The 19,047-nt window shown below is 53.4% G+C and overlaps 6 protein-coding genes across 6 annotated transcripts; 1 reads left to right on the top strand and 5 right to left on the bottom strand.

Annotated features, from left to right (window-relative positions):
• Nucleotides 1-805: 805 nt before the first annotated feature.
• AYO20_06724 (hypothetical protein) lies at nt 806-2,357 on the bottom strand (the record flags this gene model as incomplete). Its single annotated transcript, XM_022645013.1, has 2 exons — nt 806-910; nt 963-2,357. The coding sequence occupies 2 exons, from the start codon at nt 2,355-2,357 to the stop codon at nt 806-808; spliced, it is 1,500 nt and encodes a 499-aa protein (XP_022499088.1).
• A 357-nt stretch (nt 2,358-2,714) lies between these two features.
• On the top strand, nt 2,715-4,943 carry AYO20_06723 (hypothetical protein; the record flags this gene model as incomplete). Its single annotated transcript, XM_022645012.1, has 1 exon — nt 2,715-4,943. The coding sequence occupies one exon, from the start codon at nt 2,715-2,717 to the stop codon at nt 4,941-4,943; it is 2,229 nt and encodes a 742-aa protein (XP_022499087.1).
• Nucleotides 4,944-5,588: 645 nt separating this feature from the next.
• On the bottom strand, nt 5,589-13,027 carry AYO20_06722 (sulfite reductase (NADPH) hemoprotein, beta-component; the record flags this gene model as incomplete). Its single annotated transcript, XM_022645011.1, has 7 exons — nt 5,589-6,016; nt 6,071-6,309; nt 6,622-6,650; nt 6,710-6,855; nt 6,911-7,213; nt 7,270-7,291; nt 8,237-13,027. The coding sequence occupies 7 exons, from the start codon at nt 13,025-13,027 to the stop codon at nt 5,589-5,591; spliced, it is 5,958 nt and encodes a 1,985-aa protein (XP_022499086.1).
• Nucleotides 13,028-13,437: 410 nt separating this feature from the next.
• AYO20_06721 (hypothetical protein) lies at nt 13,438-14,823 on the bottom strand (the record flags this gene model as incomplete). Its single annotated transcript, XM_022645010.1, has 1 exon — nt 13,438-14,823. The coding sequence occupies one exon, from the start codon at nt 14,821-14,823 to the stop codon at nt 13,438-13,440; it is 1,386 nt and encodes a 461-aa protein (XP_022499085.1).
• Nucleotides 14,824-15,287: 464 nt separating this feature from the next.
• Nucleotides 15,288-16,346, bottom strand: AYO20_06720 (hypothetical protein; the record flags this gene model as incomplete). Its single annotated transcript, XM_022645009.1, has 1 exon — nt 15,288-16,346. One exon carries the CDS (start codon nt 16,344-16,346, stop codon nt 15,288-15,290), a length of 1,059 nt encoding a protein of 352 aa, XP_022499084.1.
• A 515-nt stretch (nt 16,347-16,861) lies between these two features.
• On the bottom strand, nt 16,862-18,740 carry AYO20_06719 (hypothetical protein; the record flags this gene model as incomplete). The annotated part of the gene is made up of 4 exons (XM_022645008.1): nt 16,862-17,405; nt 17,483-17,675; nt 17,771-18,142; nt 18,206-18,740. The coding sequence occupies 4 exons, from the start codon at nt 18,738-18,740 to the stop codon at nt 16,862-16,864; spliced, it is 1,644 nt and encodes a 547-aa protein (XP_022499083.1).
• Nucleotides 18,741-19,047: the final 307 nt, after the last annotated feature.

Below are 19,047 nucleotides of genomic sequence, written 5' to 3'. Positions count from 1 at the left end.
GATCAAAAGGATAGACACAGGTGTTAGGAACAGAAGGAAACCAACCGAGGCCGGATGAAGTTGTTTGGGCGAGCATGGGGTAATGGGGATCCTCGAATCTCTTATACAAATGGATTACGGTCGTGTCCTTTGTTTGAGGAAAGTGGAAGACCTCGGCCATTGGATGCACCACTCCTCTTTGCGGGCTGCACAGTCTGACATCTGGGAGGCCGAGGAGGCCCAAAGTTAACTATGTGCTCTCATGGACCCTGACAGGATGATGTGCGTCATTCGATCCCTCGTGCCCCCCCGAGAGAATCTGTGCCTCTGCATAGGAAACTGACAGTTGTTTCTCGACCAAGGAATTCTCGTGTCGGCGGTGTCGATTCAAGGCAACCAGAGACAAGCTGGATGCTGTGGCAGCAACATGTGGGGCTGATGCTGCCCAAGATGTTCTCCGCATAATCCAAATCAACAAGTACCGAATGTGGGCGTTGGTCGGCGGGAAGCTGAGGTACTATCTAGAGCCTCCGTAGTGGCGAGCAGTCGACATGTTGAGCGAGATCTCGGAGTGGCTTACGTGCATCGCATAGATATGGATACCGGCCTAAGGCTCTGGAAGCATGGGTATATACCAACTATTGTGAAGTCGCGGCAAGGTCCGGGGGGTTTACTTGACTGGTCGCAATGCAAATGTGTCTGGATCTGCAATGTCGATTGCGGACATGAACCACAAGAGACATAGATAGATGCCTGTCTCATTTGCTGATTTACCTCCTGGGCTATCCGATATCTGACCTGCAACGTCGATAGATCCTTCCTGATTCTAGAGTCGAATGTTTTCTGCCTTCCAGGCATCTTGAAACGTGGACCAAATGACCGCGTCTGCGTCTAACAAAACTGGCGTAAAGGGCTCCGGCAGTGTAAACGGCTGCAACGGACATAGTGGCAGGCCATTTGAAGCTGGTCGGCTGGGGAAATACAATGGTCGAGGCATATGCGCAGAGCTCAAAGATATTTTGAATCGAGGATTCGGTTGTCGAGAAGGACCCACGGAATTCTGGTTCGACCTGCTCTTGAATAATGACTTGTGCCGATAGCTCAAATCCCCAAAGGCCAACGCGGCTAAGGATCGTGCCGGCGATCAGTCCAGAAGCCGCCCATACTGGCGACCCCGCCATCCAGAAGAAACCGAGAGCGATGGCCAGACAGACCATCTGGAAGTTGAGGAACCAGAGGCCGGATCTAATGGGCCCAATCAAACCCATGACGGACGGTGCCATCCAAGTGGCCGACATCTCACACCCAGTTGATATCAAACGAATCACCGCAATAATGGTCGAAGTATACCCACTGGCCAGAAGATACGTAACCATTTGCCCGGAAAAGGACAAGACCGTTAGGTACAGGATGGACAGTGAGAGGGAGGGCAGGAAAGCTCCCTGAGACGTGTAGATGTTCAAATTCCGCCACAATGATAGTCTAACAACATCATGTGGAACGGACGCCGATTCTTGTTCCAGGTCATCACCGCTCCCATGGTTCCTGATGGGAGGTGTACAGCCGCGCACAAGTTTCGGGACCGCCGCATATACCCTTTCAATGAAGCAATATTCTGCGATGGTAGAGACGGCGTTGACACTGCCCATTACGACAATGGCGACTTTTGTGTCATAACTTTCCAATGATGCGATGAGCAGAGGACTGCAGAGTTTACAGAAAAGGTCGATGCGACGCATCTGGGAATTGAGTGTTCGGAGTATCGCTTCGTTGTCACCAGCAATGACCACGACCCAATCTCTTTCGACAGACACAGTGTTCATGATTGCACAAAGCTTTTCGACACAAGCCAGGATAGTACCCAAGGCGAGAAGTGTGTAAAGATTGACCGTTTGGAGGTGTGGCCTTTGCCAGAGCATGATATAAAAGACGCCGCATGAAAGAACGACGGCTCCTCGCTGGTAGACGATCGAATTGCGAACAACCTGGAGACGTGAGCCGGTATCGATGTACCGTCCGACTAATGGCGCAAAGGCAATCGCGGCCAGAGACCGGACTAGAGCGTAGATAGACAAAGGCAGCAGTGTGTTGGGAAAGACGTTGGCTAGGAACAAAACAGCGCCGAACTCGAATCCCCGGAAATTCCACGTTGATAGAAAGTGGGAAATATAGAGCCGTCGAGCAAGTCCAGGGGACAACTCATCGTTTGCTGAGTTTTCCGTTGCAGTTTCCTCTGTCAGGAAGGGTACATCATCTTCTGGGAGAGAGCAAGATGACAGAGGGCTACCGATGTTAACAATTCCATTGGGAAGAGGGGCCTGTGAAGAGAGGTTTGATAGAGCGATGCTGTCTGGTCGGAATCGCGCTTCGTTGGCCATTGACTTGTAGCAGTCTCAGTAGCAGAGTGTGAGAAAAGCGACGCCTCACGTTGATGCTTAAAAATGACGTGCAGGATTGACAGGTTTTGTAGAGCTCATAACCAAGGAGGAATGAAGACCATCCTTTAACAACTCACCGCAACTGCAAGACCATAACTTATGTATTGAAGAGGATTGAGTGGAAGTGAAACGGGACAAGTGGGCGAGGAATTGTTCCGAGTGGCCACCAGCCGCAGCCAATTTTCCCTCTTGAATTTCTCCGCATTCACAGAAACTTTTTTTTGGGACGCGATTAATCGTCCTTCCATAAATACCAGAACAACAGTTCACGGCCCAGTCCCAGTCTATCACTGAAGCATGGACGCCGAAGACTTTCCAACATCTCCTGCTAAGCGTCAGAGGACAGGCTCTCCAGAAGAAACCAGAAGTAACCTCGATCCTCTCCAGTCGACATCCCCAACCGACCAAAATGGTACCGTCAACGAGCAGCCCGCTGCCGAGCAGAGCGTTCCCGTGGCAGAGTCAGCACCAGAATCACAGGCCGAGCCAGAGACAACATCTTGCCGTTTGGATAAGAGTGAAGACCATGCCACCCAACATCCGTCGAATTCTCTTCTAGATGCGTTGATGCTGCAAGTCGAGGCCGAGGCCGCTGCCACCGCAAGACGTTCCTCGCACCCTTCTGGAGAAGCCAGTGACACCCAGCCTATGCTAATCGACGGAGAACATAACAAGGTTGAAGATGGACGACATGTTCCGCAGGCAAATACAACGGAACCAGCCACTACAACTCAGGAGCCTGCACAGGATGCTACTGGCGCGGGCGATGTTGAGACAATGGACGTGACAGAAAATCATGATGCGCAACAAGGCAGCGTTACGCACGTTGAACCAGACGCCAATGTCTCGATACCCACTGTGGGAAATGCTGCGGATACACCGACCGTCGTCGGTCTCAACTCAACAGATACAACCTTCCCTGACGGCGCCGATGAACCCCAACCAGGTGCGGAGGGTGCCGAGTGGGAAATCGATTCATCACCCTACGAGTCCTCTTCAGACTCCGACTCCGACACCTCTGAGGATACGTCGTCGGAGGAAGACAGCGACGAGGATGCTGACGGCGACTACGCCATGCTGGACCCCGAGGAGACGGCAAGAATACTCATGCAAGGTGATGCAGGTTCGGATGACGAAGGAGGAGGACCCCGAGACAGAAAAGAGGGAGGTCCACTCCGGACGGCAAATGAACGTGTGGAAGAAGTCATACCCAAACCGAACATTACTGTCACAGAAGATATGAAGATTGAAGAACTGGGCAACGTTGAATTCGTGGTCGAGAGTACGGTCGTTGTGAAGGCCCATACTTCGGGAGAATATCAAGTCTTGGAACCTGGATCCTTGATTTGTCTCAAGGACCGATCGGTGATTGGAGTGGTTGCCGACTTGATTGGAAGAGTCGAGGAACCCAGATACACGATTCGGTTCACCAATGAGGACGATATCAAAAGCGCCGGGGTTTCCGAAACTGGCACCACGGTCTTCTACGTCCCTCAACATTCCACGTTTGTCTTCACCCAACCCCTGAAGGGTGTCAAGGGAAGTGACGCGTCGAATTTCCACGATGAGGAAGTTGGTGAGGACGAGATGGAGTTCTCGGATGACGAGGCCGAGGCCGAGCACAAGCGCCAGATGAAAGCCAAGAGGCAGGGGAGGTCGCTGGAGCCAGGCAGGGGCCGTGGCAACTCGAAGTTTTCTAGAGGGTCGCATCGTGGCGGGGGCAGAGGAGGTCATCATACCGACCATCGTCACCGCAACCCCGGTGATGGCTCCGCCTACGGCAATGGCTCCCTGGAAATGAACTATGACGATGCCCCGGTGCCAGATGCAGGCGACGACGGCTATACGCCATTGCAAAGACCGCCTGGTCTCGCAGAGATGGTCGCCAAAGGCGAGCAGCCTCAAGAGGCGTTCCGGGAACGCGGTATGACGCATCCACTTCCACCGCCTCCGCAAACTTCACATTTCAGAGGAGGGGAGTCGGGTGGGCGAGGGAGAGGCTACGGTCACGGGCGAGGGGGTCGAGGAGGATTCCGGCCGCAGCGTGGACGGGGAGGTTTCAATCAGCACCAGCCTCAGCAGCCTCGAGAGCCTCCGTTCGGTCAGTATAACGCATCCCACAGCAACCATCAAAATGGGTACAACCCATCGTCCACCGCACCCTTGCCTAGTCTCAACGTCCCGACGACGCCTTCCATAACACCGCAAAACATAACATACCCACCAATGACGCCTTCACCCATCACTCCTCTCCCGAATGTCTCGTTCAATTTTGGCCAGGGCTTTCAACCACCGACCAACTTTGCACCATTCGTCGCTCCACCGGGCATGCCTCCACCGCCCTTGTTCCCTGGTGGCAATTTCGCCCCTCACCAGGCGCAGCACCACCAGCAGCAGCACTTGGGCCAGTACCAGGGCGGACCGCAGAATTACCTCTCCGGAGCATGGGCCAGTAACCCGGCGATCGCAGCGGCGCTGCAGAGACAAGTGGAAGAACAGCGGCGGGCACAGGGACAGGGACAGTAGAATAAAAAAGTGTTTTATGGGCGATAGAGATAAATGTACTGTATGATTTTGATTTTTCAGCCTTGGAAATAATAGGCACAAGTTCGACGTCGGAATCTCGACTACCCACCCCTCTAATTTCTATCTTTGGGCCCTGAGGCACGACCCTCAGTGAGGCTCGCCCGCCGCTTCAACCAACGCAAGAAACGCCTGGCCTGGCGACTACCTAGTATCGCATGTTCCTTGTCCAATGCACGCGGCCAAGGCGGTAGAGAGCTCGAGCTCGAGCCGAAGTCAAACTTTGACTGGGCCCGTCTTCGCTCGCTCGCTCGCTCGCTCGCTGCTTTTACCAATTGCTATGTATCTCCAGCACCGCGAGCGAGTTGTCTCCTGCTGAACAATTCATGGATGGATGGCTGGCTGGCTGGCTGGATGGATGGTGTTTGTCGGATCAAACCCCAGACGAAAGTGACAAAGACCCTGCAGTGTAAGCGCGTCCAATGAATGGCATTCAAATGAAAGGAATTCCCTTCCTCGCCTTTACTCGATATACTCGATACATACGCACCAAGCAAGCGGTTCGAAAACCGGGCCAAACTTTTTCAACATTTTTATCGACGGAGAATCCGCTAGCGAAAAAAAAAAAATCTCATGTCTTTTCAAGTTTTATAATAACTCGCTCTTTGGTAAAGTGGAAGCCTTTTCTCGCATCAGTTTCTCCGCGCCGGCCCACACGGGATTACTCCTCCAGTTCTTGAGCTCCAGTAAATGGGGCAACAGATCGTTGCTGAAGGCCTCGCTGGCCTCTCGGGGCAACAAACTCGGCAAATGATCAATGCTGATAACGCTGAGCGCCGGCTTGCCCTTGACCTCGACAGGAACGGTTGGTTTGTCGAATGTGGTTGCGACCGTGTAGATGGGGATCGGGTTATTGGGATTTGTCGTGTCTGCGGAAACGTCACAGACAACGGACAGCTTGCGGCTCGGCGTGTCGAGCGATGGCATGTCGACAAAGTTGGGGATCTTCGTGTTGAGGTAAATGCAGTTGATGAAGATGTCGCTCTCGACGATCTCTGGAAAGGGGCCACCCTTGGCTATTTGCGTCTGTTAGCCACCTCAATTTCACTTAAACTCTGACGACTGATTACCTGTCTCTGCCATATCCCACCGAAGGACGTTCTCGGTTGGGATACCAGCTCTCGAGCACAGGTCAACTGCACCACTGCCACAGCGCCCTAAAGCTCCAATAATAAGCACTCTTGGTGCCTTGCCCGTCTTCTCAGCTCCTTGTGCGAGAGCCTTCTTGACGTCGGTGATCAAGGCGTCGACGTTGGGATATGATGACACAGATGGAAGTGGCTGGTCTGGATGGTTGATTTGCCATGCCCTAAAATGCTCGTTGGGTCAGACCTGGCTATTTAAGCAAAGCATTGGGGGTGCCGGGGAAGTTGTTTTGTTGTTGCAATATAACTCAGATAGTCTTCTCGGCACCCACAGTACGTTCAAAAAAAGCAAGTTTGGGAGTCCATAGGGGAGATTTACCAGTTTATGACTGCTAAAGCAGCACTGTTCAATCCAAACGATTAGCAATTACTCTCTGAAGAAGTAGAAGGGGTATCGAAACACTGTCCAAGTGGAGTGCCACCCAGGCAGTATTGCACCTTGAGACAAGGGGAAAGACGATATGAAGGAGACGTACCCAGCAAACCCAGCGTGATAGCCAAATGCCTATTCGATTTCAGACTTGACATCCAGGCAGAATCACTGACAGAGGACATGTTACATACTGCTACTCTCCTTCCGTTCGCGTCGGTCAAAAATTCGAGGTCCAAGAGCACACCATTTCCTCGGACGAATCTGGCGAGAACCTTTTCCCATCCGGCCTGTTGCTTATAACAGTGGGCGAATTGGACATGTACATGCTCAAGGGGGACTTTAGCGACATCAGCTGCCAATGCGACAATATCTTTTGTCCATGAAAAACTCACATGTCTCGACTGGCAGCTCCTTGAGACCAATGATGATGTTGTCCTTTGGCGCATCCCGCCACGTATTCTCTGGTACTAATGTGGCTCCAACCCTTTCGTATTCCTCGTCGTCGAAGATTCTTTGAGGGCTCCGCTCAACATTAACTTGGTATCCTGCATTGATGAGGGCTTTTGTGGTGGTCGGAGTCAGCGCGGCTCTACCTCCAGTGTCAGCGACTGCTCTATGAAGAGGGTTGAATCGTGCTGAGGCGCAACGTCTTGAGTTGCTATGCCAGGTGGACCATGCGACTTGGACAGACAGTCCTGGATCTGTGTCTGAAGGCCCCGCGGCGGACGTGACTCGAAGAGATTAGACTAACCTGCGCTCGCGCTGCTTTCCAACTAGAAGAACATCAGCGAACGCGCGTGGTTAGACAGATAGATAGACTTTACGTTCTGACCGTAGATGCAACGTAGTTGGCTTCATTTTCGTTGGACAGGCCAGTTTTAGTCCCTTGACTCATACAAAGTCCGAGTTGGTTTCAAAAAATAAAAAAGACCATCCAAAGGGCGCAGTTTTTGTACGGGGGATCACTGCCAATAAGTACGGTGCCGCACAGGGGCTCGAGGGAACCTTTGCTCTACTTGTCTGCCTGTCTACACCCAAACTGTCGAGCTGTATTCTCCTGTGGAACATGCACGGACAGACGGACGGTATTTGGAATTTATTGAAAAGTTTTGTTATTATTCTTCTAAATTCTGAACTCCCTCTTTTGATTCCCCTCTCCCTCCCTTCCTTCCTCCCTCTCTCTTTCTCTCTCCCCACCTTCGCCACCCCCACAAAGCAAACGCTGAACAAGCGACGTGATGAATGTATAGTCGGTCGAGTTAGAGAGCCGCCTCGACGAAGAGGGCGAGGGCTGACCATACTCGGTACAAAAGAAAGAATCTCCTCCCTCTATCTCTATTAGCGGATTTTTCAAGTCCTCGGCGGTACATTTTTCAATTTTCTTTTGGAAACCTTGGGAAATTCCGGCACTATTGCACACCCATATCCAACGTACTTTTGAATCGTCTTTTGGCAACATTGTACAAGTGTGCGCGAGAAGAAAGAAGAAATGAAATGTAGCGAAATCAACTAGCCGGGCTGATCTCAGCTCAGCTCAGGCGGTTGGTCCGAGGACAACATCCTATTGTGAATAGAGGGTTAGTCAGGAACAATCCAATGTAAAGCAAGGCGAGGCGACGCGAAGCCAGGCAAAGCATGGTGCCATACAACGCAACCTAGTAATAACGAAATCCTTTAGATAAACTCACCCGACTAATTCTCCCTCCCAACCCCCTCACCCGGATCCCCGTCCAAAACTCAAACTGCCACAGGCCCTGCGTGACCAGAGTCTCGAGCCCCTGCACCGTCTTCCACCCACCGACCTGCTCGGCCATCTGCATCACGGCCGTGTGGACGGGCTTGTACGCCAGCTCGAGCAGCGTGCGCGTCGGGGCCGAGGTGCCTTGGCCCTGGGGCGCGGTCGAGGTCGCGAGTTGCGCGGACCGCGAAAAGATACTTTGCAGCGTTGACGCCAGGGCCGGGTCGACGGGTTTGTCGGCCGGGATGGTGGCGATCGCGACGACAGGCACGGTCGGCATCTGCTGCTCCAGCATCGTCGATTTTGTTGTTTTCCCGGCCGCGGCGCCAGTGTCAAGTAACACGAGGTCATACGTCGGCGGGAACGTCTTGGCCAGCTCTGCCATCTTGCCCTGGTTTCTCCCGACCAGGTAGATCGGCTTGTACCCCATCGCGTGCAGTGTGTGGATGGCCGCGCGCGCTGTACCGCCTCCACCCACGACGAGGCCGGACTGCTCACCTTCACCTAGCGCGGCAGAGGCGCCCGCTGCGCGCAGGCAATCCATCATACCCAGATAGTCTGTGTTGTATCCGACCAGGGTGTTCTTGCCTGAGACCGGGTTGTGGACGGGGACGATGGTGTTCACTGCCCCGATGAGACGAGCAGATGCGTCCACGTCGTCCAGAAGAGGCATGACATCCAACTTGAGGGGGATGGTCACACTCGCTCCTCCAAAGTCCTCGGCGCGGATTTTTTCCTTGATCACCGCCAGGTCGGTCGTCTCGCATAACGAGTAGACGTGTGGTAACCCGGTCTCCTTGAATAGCGTGTTGTGCAATGCCGGCGATTTACTCGCGCCAATCGGTGATCCGAACAGGTAGAATTTCTTTGGTACAATCTCGCCCACTAGGGTCAGTCCTTGCCGAATCTCGCTCGCTGAGAGTTGGCCCGGTGCCGCTTTGAACGGGAGCGCCGGGTGAGAGACCGGCGTCATGAATCCGTTCAAGATCCGCGAAATCTGTCCTGTGCGGCCCATGTTTATCGCAATCAGAGGCAGGTCCGGGTGCTGGGATTTCGACCACTGCTTGAAGCGTCGCAGCGCGAAGTTGTCGTCCAGATTGTCGGCGATCCCGATCAGTTTGACGATGTCGCCGTACTGCAGGCATTTGTTGTAAACGGCGATCCAGGAACCGGGCTTCGACCATGATAACGTCCCCTGTGGGTCATGATGGGAAGCAATGATTCGCGTGCTAGACTTGTTCTTGAAGTTGAAAATCGGCGAGAGGACGGACTCGGGGAATGATGCCACTTCCAAGTCCAAGAATTCGCTGCCCATACGGATAGCGAGGGTACACAGGTGTAGATACTCTGCTTGAGCATCATCGGGGAATCTCCCCCCTTGGGATTTCGTGCGGATGGTGAAAACAACGGGGAGAGGAACAGCTGCGCGGAGCAAGGAGAGTTGTGCAGTCACATATTCCGCGGAGGGAATGGCGCTGTCTGAGTTGGGATCTTTGAGCAAGTCAACGCGCAGTTCTACCGCATCAGAGCCCAGGCAGACTTCAGGGAGGAGTTTCAAATGAGGCCGCAAGTCCGGGAAGGTCAGAGCTGCAAAGAATGTCTCTGGTTTCTGTTTGAACGTGGACAGAGCGTCGACTTTGCCAGTGACCATCTGCAAAAAGCGATCGAAATCTTCGGCGGCTTCGGACATTTGCTCGTTGGGGATGCTTTGGCTGTAATACAACAGATTGCTGCATTGCTCGTACCAGGGTTTCCGGCGCAGCCAGACGCCCATCATGTCTTCGACGTATGCTGGTCTTGTTTTGTCGACCTGTAGAAAGCCCATCACTTCGCCAATGTCCCGTTGTACCAAGAGAACGTGGCCTTTCTTCTCGCGCCATTCAATCAATAGATTACGCGCTTCTTGAGTTTCAACGATGCCGCCACCGCAGGCAAAGACGTAGTCGTTTGGCATCTCCTTCATGACGGATTTGAGGAGCTCCAACTCACGTTGACGGAAATGTTCCCAGCCGTGTCCCTTGATAATCTCCGGGATCGACTTGCCTTCACGTTTCTCCAGTTCGGTGTCCAAATCAACCAATTTCTTGCCGAGTGATCTTGCTGCCCAGCGCCCGGAGGTGGTCTTGCCAGCACCTCTCATGCCGATGATGAAAATCGAGGCTGCACTTCTATCCAATATCTTCCCTCTGGCATGTTCGCTGTTCTCTTGTAGCTCGACACCTTCAAGCTTGACATTAAATTGTCGTGCCAAAGTGTCCCACCATCCCGGCCAAGTTTTGCCTGTGCATTCTTTCTCGAGAATAAGGGTGGACTGAGGGGCCGCCAGCGCGAGAACACTAAAGCTCATGGCGACTCGATGGTCGTCGTAGCAATAGACACCTCCTTCCGGACGTCTTAATCTGGTACGGTCGATCCCGTCGACTTCGATGCCGTCGTCAAATTGTCGACATGTAACACCGAACTTTGCCAACTCATCCTCCATCGCCTGAATGCGGTTGCACTCTTTCACCCTCTGGTTTGCAATGCCATATATGCGTGTTTTGTTGGATTTGCCTCCTTGAGCCACGGCCGCCAGAACAGAAGCAGTCAAGAAAGCGTCGGTCATGGGCTCCATGTCGATGTTTGTGAGTGGGGTAAGTCTGCCGTCACGGGGACCAGTCACGGTGGTTGAAGAAGGCGTCTGTTTCACTTCACACCCCATGGGTCTCAGCACGTCGGTAGCAAATGCCGAATCGCCTTGGAGAGACGCCGAGCCGATGTTTGGGATCGTGCATGTTGTTCCTGTTATCGCGGCAATTGCAAGTGGATACGTCGCAGAACTTGCATCGCTTTCGACCACGTATTTGTCTGGGTTCTTGTAGACGCCTTGCGGAATATGATATGTGTGTTCTTCTGTCTTCGATTTTTGCACAGCAACGCCAAAAGAAGCCATCATCGCAATAGTCATGTCGATGTAGGGTTGCGAAACCGGCTTTCCGCCCACGAGCCTGAGTGTAACAGGATTCTTTGCATAAGGAGCACACATCAGCAGAGAAGAGACGTATTGTGACGAAACCTTTGCTGCTAATTTGATTTCGCCGCCGTTGAAACCAGCCGAGGCTGCAATATTCAGTGGAAGGCTCCCAGCGTTCTCCATGTAGTCGATGCCGGCACCGTTTTGCCTCAATGCATCTACAAGGTCTCCGATGGGTCTCTGCTTCATTCGGGCATTGCCAGTGAGAACTGTAGATGCCACATGGCTTTGCCGTGTCAAGGTTACGACCGACGTCAAGAATCTGGCGGCCGTGCCCGCGTTGCCCAAATAGAGCTCATGTTGTGTGGCCTCAAGCCGACCACCGTTCCCATTCACGACGAGGACTTCTCCATCTTCTTCCCAGGAGAACGTAGCAGCCCCAAGTCGAGTCAATGCCTCCAGCATCACTTCTGTGTCTGCTGAAGTCAACAGATTTTTGATGCGGCATGTTCCGCGACCCAGAGCAGCAAGGACAAGTGCTCGGTTAGAGATGCTCTTCGAGCCCGGTGGCGTACAGACAACATTCAAGTCTTTGGGTACACCGGGCGCCACTTCGATGCTCGGAGAAAGCACCACACGCAAATCGGAGTCTGAGACAACACTGGCTTTTTGTTCATATGTGCGACCTATTGCTGAGAGAAGGACCACCTTCTTCTTGGCACCATCGTTCTTCTTGTCGACGCCCATCTTCTTGAGCATACCATCGACTGTACAGACCTTACCTCCGGACAGCCTGCGCACCTTTTCATCGTCCAGTCGAGTTGGCAAGCCGTACGTTGTCAGACACTTTTGCAGACGGCCGACTGCAACTCCACTAAGCACACCCAAGTAGCGAGCAAGCTCGGCTTCCTTGATCATGCCGATCGCGACGCATTCACCGTGTAGCACTTGAGGAGTCAGGAAAGCTTCCATGGCGTGGCCGATCGAGTGTCCAAAATTCAACAAATTTCGCAGACCGGTCTCTCTCTCGTCGATGGTGACGACGTGGGCTTTGAACTTGGCCGAGGCAGAAATGATCCTGATCATGATTGCCTCTACGTCCTTGAACCTAGCAGCCCCTTGGCTGATATCGGCATTCACGGCGGCCATGATTCGGTCAGCATGACGCTCCAGCTCGATGAATTCTGCTTCATCTGAGATCGCAGCGGTTTTGATGACCTCGGCCATCCCATTTATCAGCTCTCGTCGAGGCAGAGTCCCGAGAAAGTCGAGGTCAATGTATATCCTCTGTGGCTGCCAGATGGCACCGACAAGGTTCTTGCCGAGAGGTGTGTCGATCGCAGTTTTACCACCGATCGAAGAGTCGACCATGGCGAGTAAGGTTGTTGGTACCTGCACAAATCTCACTCCGCGCATATAAGTGGCGGCAACAAAGCCCGTCAGGTCGCCCACAACGCCACCCCCCAAGGCAATGATAACCGTGTCTCGACCACATGGTGGACTTTGACTGAGCAGCCAGTCTTCAATGTCGTCTTTTGTCTGTCGAGATTTTGAGCTCTCACCAGGTGGAATCTGATGGATCAACAACCGTGCCGATTTCCCCGTTTGACGGGCTGCATTTTCAAAGGCCTCTCGAAAGGATTGGGTGTAGAGCGATCCCAGATTAGTGTCGGTAATCAAAACATACGTCGATGACTCCAAGTTCGACAGCAGATCAGGGGCGACGTAGTCCCGCCACAACCCGAAATTGATGATGATGCTCTCTTTCCCGAGGAGGCTGACTCGTACTTCCTTCGCCGTCCCGTTGGCCAGAGGCATGATGGCACATTCAAGATACGGGACCTGTGGGTTTTGTGAGACTGAGTCACGGAGAGGCACCGGTTTCAGAGCTTCGGAGGATGATTATTTTCATGTCTTGGCGGGTCTAGACTGTGTTGGTGCTAGCTCTGGACTAGCACAGCCTTGCATTAATTTTACGACTCTTGATTGGATGATTTGTCTCCCCCGCCGTGTGCTCCGAGACGGAAAAATCTCTGTGGGGAAATCTCATGATTTCTGTCGTGGACTTTCCCCTTCGTCTCTTCTTCTTCCTCTACCCAGATTATTAGCGAACGAAACATCTAACTATCATGTACGGGGCCGGCCCCTTAAAGACTCAAGGTAGCCATCATCCTCGAGCGAAGCCTGTGTTTTGGAGACATGTTCGGGAGCGTCGACCATATCTCACTTCAATAGTCATTCCCAGTAGACCCGTAAAGATGAGACCCCGTTTCCAGGACCTCAATCTCGTCGCCGACCTCGACAAACAGCTCGCTGCCGCGATCGCGCGCCTCCTGGAGACATGAATCCTCGGGCACGCAATGCATCCCTAGGTATCCCAGCGCGGCAGGGTTCCCATCTTCGACCGTACGATGCTCGATCAACGTCGTACTAGGTTGCGGCACTCCTTTCTTCCGATCCGGACGTGAATTGTCGTGCTCGAAGATCCCTGTGTTCGGATCGACGTTGGGCATGGTGCAGCGCGACGTCCGGCACACTACGGATAAAGTGCTAGCCGCCCTTGTAGATGCTCGAGAGGTTACGGTCTTTGGCAAAATCTGGTACCTCTTCCACGTTTCCTCGGAGAATGCAGGGGTGCCGGTCAAATAGATGTTTGCGCGGAATCGGAGCGCGCTGAGCGGCTGGTTCTCTGGCGGGAGAAGCTTTGAGACCGAGTGCACCGAAGACAAATTGATGATGTGGACGGGTTGCTGGTCAGTGTAGCCATGCATGGCAGGGGTGCCAATGTGATCTAGTGGAGCTAGGTTTCTGGTTGTACGCACCAGAGTGTCCGGTGTGCACCTCATCAGGGACAGGCTCTGGCGCTCAGGTATATGGAGAAACCTCTTCAGCTTGGGTATCGCGCCCGCTACACCAGGGAGCTGGCCGAGATCAAGCCCCACTGCCTGGCGGCTATGGATTGTGAAGGGCCTCATCGGGATCTTCATTTGTCTGATATGTTCAGCCGTTGGGAGTAGTGGCACCGTGAAGTGGACCTCGGGCTTTGCAGACAATGACCATGTCTCCAACATGGCTTTTAATCGCTGGGGAATATTGGGGGGATCCGGGTCAGGGAAGCTCACGGTGAGACAGCCCCCTGATTCGACGAGCATGTCGTTTCGTTTACTGCCCGGCCCTGGAAACCACAGCTGCTGCTTAACGAGCGACATTTGAGGTTTGGTCCGTTGACTGATGAACTGCCACTCGTCCTTCTTCACTTCGACCGCCAGCGCAAAACACCTGTCATATGCAAAGCCTGTCTTGACGAGTTGCGCCCGCTCCAGCTCGATAGGGGCGCAGGACTTGATGGGGTGGATGTACAGTGCTTTGATCACAATCGGTCTTTTCGTGGTGCCTTCTTGGTCCTGGCCATACTTGGCGTCGAATTGGTCGGCGAGGTTGCTGGTGCTGTGTATACCTGCCCGTTGCAAGTGCTTTGGAAACTTTCCGGTCACGTAGATATGTCTGATACAGGTTAAAATGAATATGCCGATGTTGATGAACAGGATGATACTGAGAGTGCAGTGGAGGAGACTCTGTCGGTCCAATTCTCGCAGCAGCAGCCTTGCCAACATGGCGACTGATGCTCAATTTGAGAGACGCTGAGGTGACGAAAGCAGCAGAGACATGATACAACAATCACCAGAGAGAAATATCTCCTCGATCGTCGGATTGATATGAAGCCTAGCTTTGAAGGTATTCCTAACTGGATAGACTACTGGTGTCGGAAAAGACCGCGACAGAAAGTTAATTAACGCCCTGGCAATGACTTTCGTACTTATCACAACCACCATGGCTACTACTTCGACTACAGACCTGAAGAACATGGTCTGTCTGATAAACTTGTCTCTCACAGTGTCCACGGTCCTGCTATCCTCCGACAGCTCTCAAATGATAGAGGTGATAAGCGTCACAATCAGCTGTTGGTCCGTATATGAGGTTATCCAACCCAGTTCAAGTGGCAAGGCACCCCATTCCATTCTGACAATGTTCTATGCAGATCCCCACGACTTCGACTTCTTCCACAGGCTATTCCAAACTATTCCAAACTCTTCAGCGCATGTGTCCCCGAAGACGCGAGGCCCGTGTACCCATTGAACGGACCGGTTTCCTTCAACAGGACGGGCACCTCGTCGTCACGCAATGACTCCAAGACCCCCTTCTCTGTCGGACGCCAGCCCAGCTTCCGCAGCCTGTCGGCACGACTTCTTGAATTCGCGCCCACAGTGGTTGGACTATACACTCCGAACAGGTCGCCATAGAGCTCGGGCGGCACGGGTCGCGGGGTGGGGTCCTCGATCCTGCCGGCCGCGAGCAGGAGGCGGCCAATCTCGGCGGCGGCGTCCCCCCACGCCATGTCCTCGCCGGTGCTGCAGAAGAAATACGGGTTCGCGAGGACCTCGTCGGCGGTGCTGCGCCGCATCCACTCCAGGATGACCATGTAGCCGCGCACCAGGTCCTGGACGTGGATGTTGCTGCGCACCGAGACGCCCTTGCCGATGACGGGGACCCAGCCGTGCTTCAGCGCGAACCGCACCATGGTCGGCAGCTGCATCGACACCCGTCCCGAGCACTTGCCGATGCCGTATACCAGGCAGGGCAGCACGATGGCGATCTTGGCCTTGGTGCCCAGGTCGCGCCGCGCCGCGAGGATGGCCAGGTCAATGGCCCGGTGCGGCGCCGTGTCTGGCACGCTGTCGATCTCCTCGGGCCGCTCGTCCGAGTAGATCTTGTCCGACTTGTACATGCCCTTGGAGTTGTCGACCAGGACGCTCGTCCCGCTGGTGTGGAGGAATGTCGTTTCCAGTCCCTGCTCGGCGCGTTGGCGCACGCCCGCCAGCACGGCCTCGACAGACGGCAGATGGTCGGCCGTCGCCGTGTGGATCACGATGGGGCTCGCCGCCGAGTGTTTGCGGATGGTCTCCTTGTCGTCCAGCGTGCCCATGACCACTTTGGCCCCGAGCCCTTGGACCTGCGCCGCGTGTGCCTCCCGCCGCACCATGGTGGTGACTTGATAGCCGGCCTGCACCAAGAGTTCAAGCAGGTCAGTGCCGATCAGGCCGGGGCCTATCAAGAACACGCTCTTCTCTGCCGCCATGGCTTGTGAGGCCCGTAGAGATATGCAATCTCACGGAGAAATCCAGAGTCACTGAAATCGTACTAGGTTCTGAGCAGGAGTCCGAAAGTGTAGCGTAAGCACCAGCTTCACGTATAGCAAAAGCCGTGCTGTTTGTATCTTTCGTCTGCGTGGCCTTTCGTCGAGGTTAGCTCACACGGTATATAGGAGAACGCATGTGTCTATACATTATCACGTATCTATATATCCGTCCTTTTTGCCTCTTTTCCCCGCATTCTCCACGCCGGTAGATCAGGCGGGCATCGTTGTACTCCAAGCAAATGCCAGGGGTACAACCGGCGTGACTATCCGGATTGTCTCCGGGCAGCGACCGCGAGCTCGACTACACATGGACCTAGAACGAAGACTTTGGCTCAATACTTGGAAGAAACAGTAAATGGCTAGCTCGGATACCAGTCATAATAAATCTGAATACATCTCTCATCCACTCAAGTCCGCGGGATTCCCCATGCATACATTACTGGACCTCTCCGTCATTACTCGTCAGAATGATCAATGACATAGCCCTTGAACTGTCGAGCCGGCACGCGTCTCTCGAATAAGATATCCAACTCTTCAAAAGTCCGGTTCTTGGTCTCTGGGAGACGGAAGAAGCACCATGTGAGCGAGATGATGGAGATACCGCCGTACAAAAACTCGATCTTGGCCCCAGCATTTGCCGCACCAGGGTTGAGGAGGTACGGGCCAATCACCGTGGTGACCAGTCCGGTCGCCGCATTGATCACGGTTGCTAGCGCTATCGTCTTCGACCTGAGTTTCGTGGACGGAGATTCGCACACGACAACGTACGTAAGCGGGCCGAGAGTCATCTGCCAAACAAACTGGAGGGTGCACAAGAGTGATGCTTGCGCCCAAGAGTACGATGGGTTGCTTTCATAGTCTGACGCAAGACACATGAAGGCCACGACGAAGAGAATGAGGATGATGTAGGCCAGGCCTGCCATGTAACAGATGCGCCGTCCAAAGTAGATGAGGGGGATGGCAGATGCAAGAGTTCCGAGGAATCCAAGGCCGTTGAGCCTGTGGTGTGGTGGAATACATGTCAGTTATCAGAGCACATGATCATGACTTGCGGTTTGCCTTGTTCGAGCACTCACCCAAGACCCATGTCAAACGAGTGTCTAGCACTCAATCCAACTTGCTCAAAGAGGTAGGTTGCAAACCCCACGGGATTGCCCGAGAAGTTCTGGATGACGAAGAGCATGATGCAAATTTCCATCCTCCTGCGATTCGGGCCCTTCCAGCAATCCATGTAAGTGGTGCCGACTTCGACCTGGCGCTCGTACAGATCTGGACCAATTCTCCGTTAGCATTGACACTGCGAAGTCACCGAGAACAAGAAATGTTCTGTGCCCAAGTAGATGAGAAAGAAACATGGCTCTTACCGGTTTTCACCATCATAGCCAAAGTGTTTGTCACTTCCACCTTTTCGTGCTTCTCCGACAGTCTCTTGAGAGACCCTTCCGCTTCCTCCATCTTATGCTGTCGTACAAGCCACCAAGGGCTTTCTGGGGCCCAAACCAAGCCTGGGAGGATGATAATTGGCCATAGCCACTGGATGCAATAGGGTATCTTGTATGCCCACTTGTCTGATCTGTTGATGAAGCCCCTCGTGATTCCAGTCTGGATGAACTGGCCCATCACATAGCACAGATTGATATATCCCGTGAAGAACCCTCGGAGTTTCAATGGAAGACATTCCGAAGCATAAGTTGGGGCGAGGACGCAGTACCCACCCCAGATAATGCCTGACAAGTCTATTCAAGAAAAGCAAATGTCAGTCGCCCTATTGGTTCATACGGTAGTAGGAAAGTACTTACACATGCTCGTCGTCAAGACCTCAATGTTTGGAGCAAAGACCTGCATGAACACCAATGCAGAGGTTAAGAGGAGATATATAGCCAATGTCTTGCGGCGCCCAATCCTCTCCATTGGCCAAGCAACAATATATGCACCAATGATTTGCCCGACGAGAGAGCCCATAGACATGGCGACCTGCCAATTGGCGGGGATCTGATAACCATGACCAGGTACTTCGTGGCCGAAATGCCTTTGGAACGATGGAAGCGCGAAGAAGTTTCCGGTGATCTCAATATCGTACGCGCGCATGATGATGGACAAGGAAAAGAAGATGGACCAGAAGGCACCTTTACGGTAGATCTTCAACGCCTCGAGATAGGTGAGCTCATGTTCCGTGTGTGTGCCCTGGTTAGCCATGGACGTGCTGATGCTGTCGAGTTTGCCGGTGACCTCTGCATCAGTGAGTGTCTTCTCCATGGTCAGGCCTGGTTCGAGGCTAGCGGAGTGTTCAATGAGCGTGGTGCCATCCTTCTCCTGTGTCTGGGTGGTAGCCATGGTGGTTGCTGGACTGGCTGTATCGGATACAATACGCCCCCGGCAAAGTCACAAGGGTTCGAGGTTGGGAAGAATGCAAAGTAGACAATGTAGCTCGAACGTTATCAAGCTCGAAGGACGGCGATTGAAAGCTTCCAGCAGAGACATCTCATTCTTATGAACATGTTGGCTTGAATGCAACATTGCCAGCTTGCTGCTTTGGTGTGATACAAGTCCAATGACGGTACAGCAAAACCGCCATGTTTTCCGACAAAGATGGCCCATCTTCCAAGTTTTGGTTAGCCATAACACCCCAACTTTCTGGGGA

Source organism: Fonsecaea nubica (genome assembly GCF_001646965.1).
Source record: "Fonsecaea nubica strain CBS 269.64 chromosome Unknown Scaff43, whole genome shotgun sequence".
Taxonomy (NCBI): Eukaryota; Fungi; Ascomycota; class Eurotiomycetes; order Chaetothyriales; family Herpotrichiellaceae; genus Fonsecaea; species Fonsecaea nubica.
This window is presented reverse-complemented; position numbering and strand designations above follow the sequence as displayed.